The 8,114-nt window shown below is 44.0% G+C and overlaps 1 protein-coding gene across 1 annotated transcript in view; it reads right to left on the bottom strand.

The window, feature by feature from the left end:
• Positions 1-5,946: 5,946 nt before the first annotated feature.
• LOC105538534 (sarcoma antigen 1-like) overlaps positions 5,947-8,114 on the bottom strand; it is a 15,676-nt gene continuing 13,508 nt past the window's right edge. The window contains 4 exon segments of the mRNA XM_011978418.1: positions 5,947-6,204; positions 6,584-6,677; positions 7,034-7,408; positions 7,655-7,795. Coding sequence (XP_011833808.1) covers positions 6,105-6,204; positions 6,584-6,677; positions 7,034-7,408; positions 7,655-7,795 — 710 coding nt within the window. The 3' untranslated portion in view covers positions 5,947-6,104.

Here is an 8,114-nt window from a genome sequence, read left to right as displayed (position 1 = left end):
TCTCAGAAAAGAAAAAAAAGATTATGGCAAACTACAATTCATCTTCATTACCAAGTGCCTTGTTTTCCCTCAAAATTTTGCCTCATTCATCTGAACCAAGTCCTGGCCCTACCCTGCTTGCTTCCCTGCAGACTTCTCACTGTGTGATGCCCTGGGCCACTCCCACAGGCAGGCAGATTCTCTGCTCATTGCAACCAGAGGTACCCTGATGCGTAAGATGGTGAAATGCCAACCATGAGAATTTTTCACCATCATCTCCCCAATGTCTAGGAGAGAACCAGCACTAGAAAACCCTCAAGGAACATTTGTTGAATGAAGGAAACATCATAATGAGTCTCTGAGGATTGTTTTAAGCTCCTGATGGGAAATGATTGGTATTCCAACAAAGTGGCTTTCAAAAGTCTTTAGAATAAAGGAATTACGGAAACACACCACTCTTGTGGCCAGGGAAAGCAATTTACCCAGACATGACTGTCAAGGCGGCAAGAAACATCAGAGATCAGTTATCCCAGGAGTGTCCTTTTTCCAGAGATACAAATGAGGCCCCAAGAAGGAAAAGACCCATCCCAGGTCATAGGCAGGTAGAGTTGGAATAGAGTTTAAGGAGCCAAATATCCAGCCTGCCTGCTGCACAGGGCTGCTCCTTGCCCAGATCCAGGAGCCTCAAATATTTGGGGTGAGAGCCTCTCTGCTTACTGAGGGCAGTATTTCGGCAAACGCACCCTCACCAGGTGCTTCCACTCTATTCTTCTAGCACAAAATATGGTTTGGCAAGTCCAGAAATGTTTGCCCCTTATTCAGTATTATACGTGAGATAAGAGCCTAAGAGCCTTATAGAGATGGAATAGTCATGTAAACATACTATATCAGACCAATTCTACATAACAACTCCCTTTTATGTAGACAGAGATATGTTTAAAATTAGATAGGTATTTAACATTATATATGCATATATACACACATATATCTGTGTGTGTGTGTGTGCGCGCGTGTATGTGATCATGTGAATGCCTTTTTCTTTATACGTGTTTTTTAAAGATCATGAGGAACTGTTTGCTTTCATCTGGCAAGACCAGCAAAACCCCTTTTCCTTCCTACCTCAGTCTTATATTAGCTCTCTAAGTGATAGAGGCAGGAGGCAGAGAAACTCTAGGCAGACAAGGGTGGTTCTTTGGTGAAACCCCATCTTCAAGCTGAAAAACCTGGAGTGAGAACTTCTACCCCAGTTTGGCTGCTCTCTGTCAATTGTTCTTTCTGAATAATGTCTTTTTACCAATCGAATGTTGCCTTTTCCAAAACTACCTACAGCCTGCCCTGCTCCCCATCCCATGCCTATAAAGACTCCAGATTCAGCCAGTAGAGAGGAGAAGTAGCTGGACATCAGGGAGAGTTGACTTCACTTCAGAGGCGATGGCTGTACGTCCAGGAGAAGCAACTTGACTTCGGAGAAGTGAGGCAGAGAGGCGACTTGACTTCAGGGGAGAGCGACCTGCCCTTCCCATACGCTTTCCAGCTCCCCTCTCTGCTGAGAGCTGCTTTCATTGCACAATAAAATTCTCTGCACTCACCATCCTTCAGTTCATCTGTGTGGCCTCATTCTTCTTGGGCACCAGACAAGAATTTGGTACCCACGACGTGTGGGTACCCAAAAAGGCTGTCGCACTGGCCCTTTGCCCTTGCTGACAGAGGGCTGCCACCCCACGCAATGAGGCAAAGGTACCACTGAGCTGATAACACACTGCTGTCCGTGGATAGTGGAGCTAAGAGAGCATTGTAACATGCACTCTGGCACCTTCGGGTCGCAGGCACTCCTATCTGGATGCTGCCACAGAGCCTGGATGGAGTTTGCTCCTGCCAGTGCCAAAGCAGCTGGCCAGTTCCCACACTCACTTGCCTATGTGCTCCCTCCCATGAGGGGTGCGGTGAGGCGGACCCTAGGAAAAGGTGTTTGCTCCTGCTGGTGCCAAAGTGGCTGGGCACCCCTGTCACGAGTCCTGTGAAGGGGTCAAGAAAGTATCCTGCATCATAAATTTATGACCCAAACTAGTCCTTAGGGATCTTGATCTCCTTTTCTTCCAACCATGTGACATCATTACTTTGCATTGATGATATTATGCTGATTGGGCAGGACCTAGCAACTACTCTAGACACACTGGTAACATACTGACATGACAACCTAAGTATCGATTCCCACAAAAAATCCGGGGCCTTTAAACTCAGTGAAATATTTAGTGGTCAAGTGCTCAGAGGCATGTCAACATAGTACTTATCAGGTGAACAGCAACTTGGTACATCTCACCCTTCCTGTCACTCAAAGGGGACACAAGAAATAGTGGGCCTCCTTTGTTTGTGATGGTGGTAACATGTACCTCGTTGGGGTGCGCTGCTGTGACTTATCTGCTAATGACTGGAAAATCTGCTACTTCTGAGTTTGGCCTAGTACAAGAAAAAGCTCTCTGAACCCACACCTATGGCTCCGAGGGGGGTTCCTTATGAACAGAGTTGTCTCAAAAACAAACAATAAAAAAATCTCTAGGCCTGGCTTACTTACTATTTTTTCTTTATAATGGGCTGGCAGCACCTGTATTAGTTTTCTATTGCCACATAACAAATTACCCCAAATTGGGCAGCCTAAAATAACACACATTTATTATCCACAGCTCTGCAGATCAAGACCGGGAAGGCTCAACTGGCCTCTCTGCTGGGTGTCTCCCAAGGTCAACTCAAAATGTCAGGCCAACTGGGTGCTGATGTGGAGACTGTGGAATAATCCATTTCTAAACTTATTCAGGTTATTGCCCATTTAGATCTAGTTTCTTGAGGTGGTAGGAAAGTGGCTCCCACGTTTTCGCTGGCTGTCATCCAGGGACTGCTCTAAACACCTATTGCCACCCTATATACCTTTTCAGGTGCACGGTATTATCCTGAAAGCGGGCCTACTGTGTCACATCCTTCTTGTGCTTTGACTCTCTTACCTCTTCTTCTGCTCCTTGGTAAGAAAAATGCTCTGCTTTTCAACGATTCCCCTGCCAGGTCTGGCCCACCCACACCACTTCCATGTCTCAAGGTCAACTGACTTGAGACTTTAATTATCCACCAAAATCCCACCATAGTAGTATTTGGATTAATGCTTGATTGAGTATACAGGAGATGGGAACCTGGGGAATCAGACTACAGCTGTCTCAGTTTGAGCAGCTACCACGGAATACCACAGACTGGGTGACTTCATCACCAGACATTTCTTTCTCATAGTTTTGGAGGCTAGAAGTCCAAGAACAGGGTGCCAGCATGCTCAAATTCTGGTGAGCGTCCTCTTCCTAACTTGCAGTCAGCCACCTTGCTGTATCCTCAAATGTTGAAGAGGCATGGAAGAACAAGTTCCCTTTTCTGTAATTATAAGGGCACTAATCTCATCATAGGGACCCAAACATCATGACTACATCTAAACCTAATTACCTTCCAAAGGCTCCACCTCCAAATATCATCCCATTGGGAGTCAGGGTTTCATCGTATGAATTCTCAGAGGACACAAATATTCAGTCCGTCTATAATGCCTGCCTACCACAAAAGCCAGAAGTGGACAGCTGTGTAGTCCTGAAGGACAGTGGTGAAGGGAAATCTTCCCAGAGGGAAGAACGTTGAGCAGTACTCTTGTGTGGAGGAGAGATGGCCAGGGCTATGAGATATTTGGGTCTCATGAGAGTTCTCAGCAAAGGGTAACCTCAGCAGAGAAGAATTTTAATAATCTGAAGGATAAGGTACTTATTATCTAGATATTAATCAGCCTCTTTCCCCAACACTTGTGTCATAACCTCATGGGCTCACAAAGTGGCCAAGGTGACAGGGATAGAGATTATGCTTCAGCAGCATGGACTTCCATTCACCAAGGCCAACCTGGCTACAATTGATAGAGATATGAGACAGCCAAGGATTCCCGGTGAAACCTGCCTTCAAGCCTAAAATGGCCTGAAGGTTGAAAAACCAGACTGCTGGTCCCAAATGTAACCCACGATCCACAGGGAGAATCGCCACTGTTTGCTCGCCCTTTTCCAACTGATTCTTTCTTAGTAATGGTGACATGTGTACTGAGGGAAGGATGTGGAGCCACAGAAAGTTTGCAGCTAGTGCAGGGGTGGTGGTGGGGAGCTTGGTCTCTTCGGTTCCTGTGTGGTGGTCCAGAATCAATCTGTGAGATGGGGACTTGTTAGCAGGACTCCCTCCTGCTTTGCTGAGAGATATTTTTTCCTTCCTATTTTTCCTTTTCAACCAATAAATTCCGCTCCTCACCCTTCAATGTGTCTGCGAACCTAATCTTTCCTGGTCGTGTGACAAGAACTTGGTTTTAGCTGCACCACAGTCATTGCTGAGTGTACAATCTGCCAGAAACAGACAGCAACACTGAGCCTCTTATATGACACCTGCCTGCAGAGTGATCAGCCAGCTACCAGATGGCAGATAATTACATTGGACCACTTCCACTATGGAAGGGGCAGGGCTGTGTTCTTACTCAAATAGACACTTATTCTGATTATGGATCTTCCTTCCCACCCACAGTACTCTGAGAAAAGCAACATTTGTGAACTTAGAAAAATGCCTTATTTACCATCATGGTATTCCACACAGCATCACCTCGAAAAAAGGCACTCGCTTCACAGAAAATAAAAAGTGCAGCAATGGGCCCATGCTCATAGAAATTCACTGGTCTTATTATGTATATGCCCCTATCCCCCATCATTTTTTTAAGAGATGGTAGTGTTTTTCCCACCTTGTCTGGAACTCCACATCAGCCTCCCAAAGTGCCCCCCATTATCTTAAAGTGACTGGATCAACAGAACAGTGGAATGGCCTTGTGGAACTCAGTTATAGTACTAGCTAGGTGGCAATACCTTGCAGGTCTGAGAAATTACTTTTAGGAAGAAGTGTTTGCTGTTTATCTGCATCCAACATAGTTTGCTTTCTCTCCCATAGTCAGGATTCATGGGTCCTAGAATCAAGAAGTACAATTGGGAGTGTCTCTACTCACTTTTCACCCCAGTGGTCGACTAGCAAAAATGCTTCTTATTTTTCTGACTTGAGGCTCTGCTGAACTAGAAGTCTTAGTTCCAAAGGAAGAAATGCTTTCGCCAAGGGACATAACAGTAATTCCATTGAGAACAGATAGATACTGTCAGCTGGCCATTTTGGTCTCTTCATCAATTTCCATCTAGAGTCAAAGGAGGGGGTCATCTACTGGTTGGGGGTGATGAACTTGATAATGAAAGGGGGATGAATTGCACAGGGGCTAAAAGAGAGTATGTCTGACATGTCTAGAGAGCTTCTTAGACCTCCCTTTTTTTTTTCTTTGTTTGTTTGTTTTGAGATGGAGTCTCACTGTGCCACCCAGGCTGGAGTGCAGTGGCGTGATCTCGGCTCACTGTAACCTCCACCTCCCAGGTTCAAGCAATCCTCCTGCCTCAGCCTCCCGAGTAGCTGGGATTACAACCACGGGCCACCATGCCTGGCTACTCTTTTGTATTTTTAGTAGAGACAGGGTTTCACCATGCTGGCCAGGCTGGTCCTGAACTCGTGACCTCGTGATTCGCCTGCCTCGGTCTCCCAAAGTGTTGGGATTACAGGAGTGTGCCACTGCTCCCTGCCCCTCCCATGTTTTTTGATTGCACTTAATGGAAAATTACAGCAACCCAATCCAGGCAGGATATCGAATGGTCCAGAATGTTCAGTAATGAAGGTTTGAGTCATCCTGCCAGGCCAAGCACCATGACAGGCTGACATGCTACCTCAGGGCAAAGGGAATGAGAAATAGGTAGTGAAAGAAGGCAGTTATAAATACCAGTTATAGCAATGTGAGCTGCTGCAGAAACCAGAACTGTAATACTAAATACCTTGGTGAGTTATTAACTCATATACCTCCTCAAGTGGAAGAAGAAACCAACAAACAAGAAAAGTGCAGCTTTTACTAACAGTGATTTATTAAATTTAAACAGCTCCCTTTTTCGTAGCTTTTGGAAGGGAAATCACTTCAGAATTATAGAGAGCTTCAGCAATAACCTGTTCCATCCTACAGCATATGTTCTTGTTTCTCCTTGGTCTTTGCACTAACACAATTATTTTTTTCTCATGTGCTTAACTTTTCTGAGATGGCAGTGGGAATCTATTTCTTTAAGCACCTTCTCGAGTTGCTGAATTAAGACAACTTTTTTAAACCTGAAATTAAAGAGGAATTCCATTCACCAGATGATATCTACAGGATCTATGAGATGTAAGAGGTAGAGTGGATACAAAATAGAGTTTACCATCTACATGCAAATAGAAAATGCATCCTCATGGAAAGATACAAACTAGAAAAATACAAAGTGAGTCAACTGAGGGTCCATGCACACTCCCAGATTTTGATAAATTTGGAAGGCCCCCTGGCATTGGAAGAAAGTGTTAGAATAAGATAATATCAACCTAAATGCCTGTGGAAATAGCATGAACTATGATTGAGAGCCAGAGATTAGGAGGAACAAACATGATTTGTCCCTGCCCCTGTCCCAAATTGGGCACAAATGCTTAAAATAGCAGAGTTCCTTTTTGCACTCACCTTGCTGCTTCCTTGATGGTAAATTCAACAAATTGTCTCTTGACCTTCATAGATCCTTGTACCTCTTCAAGCAAAATGAAAATTCTTTCATAATCTGAAGATATTTTAAAAATTAGTATTTCTACAATTACGAATATGAAATATACCTCAATCTTAGTGCATCCACTACCACAGTATACATTTTTCATGGGCTAAAATGTTACATAGTGTTTGTGTTTTGAATGCTTAAATCACAACATCTGTATATTACTAAGGAACTATTGTGAAAAACAAAACACTTAATCAGATATATTAGCAATTTTCAGTGAAATTTAAGTGAAGCCATGCTAAATTATATACAGATCCAATTCAACCAAACAATGAGCTCAAGAGGCAGCTGACTTCTGTTCTAAATCATAGAATGAGAGACTTCTCATGCTTTCACTGATAAGACATTCTTGCATTACTTACTTTGCCCAAACCTTCGAACTTCTTTCATTAGTTGATATTTTATATCGTCATTAATTTTCTTTGCCATGGCAGGAGACATTTGTGGTGTATTTGGCACAGTTTCCACTGAAGGCATTGCTGTGACTGGTGGGTCACCTGTAGAGACACTGTAGTTTTTGATGCCTACAGCAAATTCATTACTATCAGGTTTGTAAAGCAGCTCATCTTTGCTGAGACTTGTGAAGTCGTAAGAGAAAGAACCCAACGCCTTGGGTGGCATACGATGTCCTGTCATATTTATAAGCTCTGGTAAATCAGAATTTGACAGGAGGCCATCAGGAGGGATTTGACCATTTTCCATTTCCTCCTCCTGGATATCGTGAATGACAGTAGAATCTGGAATCCAAATGAAAAAGTTGAGCTGTGAGGTAAGTGCATTATGTCACCCCCACAGTATATCCCTCTGATGCCCGGTTTCTAGGAAGTCATCTCATGAAGCAAGAGGATATACCAGGTAGCGATCCGAGACCCCTCAAACTAAGTTCAAGTAAGATAATACAACAAAACCACCTTCTTCCCTGCAGGACACTATGCAGGGATATGGAAACCAAGCAGGACAGTACAACCAATACACAAACATACACAGACCCCTGGTGCTCCTGGATGAAATACCAGCTCCTGACAGATTAGTACACCCTGGTGGAACTGTTGACAAGGAGTTATCAGGTGTCTGTTGGTCATTTTTCATCTTCGCCTCATGGACATTGTGAGTGGCGGTGATATCTGGAAACAAAATGAAGAGGTCGAGCTGTGAGGTAAGTGCATAATGACAACCCCACAGGGATATCCTACTGATGCTCAGTTTCTAGGACACTATCCCATAAAGCAGGAGGATATACCAGGTGGCAATCAGAGACCCCTGAAATTGAGGCAAGCAAAGGTAATACCGCAAAACCACCTTCTTCCCTTGATGACACTATACATGCATATGGAAATCAAGAAGGACGGTATAAGTAAAAAACACACATACACCACAGATCCCTGGAACTCATTGCTGGAATACTAGCTCCTGCCACATTAATAAACCCAGATAGAACATTTG

Source organism: Mandrillus leucophaeus, unplaced genomic scaffold, assembly GCF_000951045.1.
Source record: "Mandrillus leucophaeus isolate KB7577 unplaced genomic scaffold, Mleu.le_1.0 Scaffold1032, whole genome shotgun sequence".
In the NCBI taxonomy this organism is placed as follows: Eukaryota; Metazoa; Chordata; class Mammalia; order Primates; family Cercopithecidae; genus Mandrillus; species Mandrillus leucophaeus.
The sequence above is the reverse complement of the archived record's forward strand: the minus strand, read 5'-3'. Positions and strand labels throughout refer to the sequence as shown.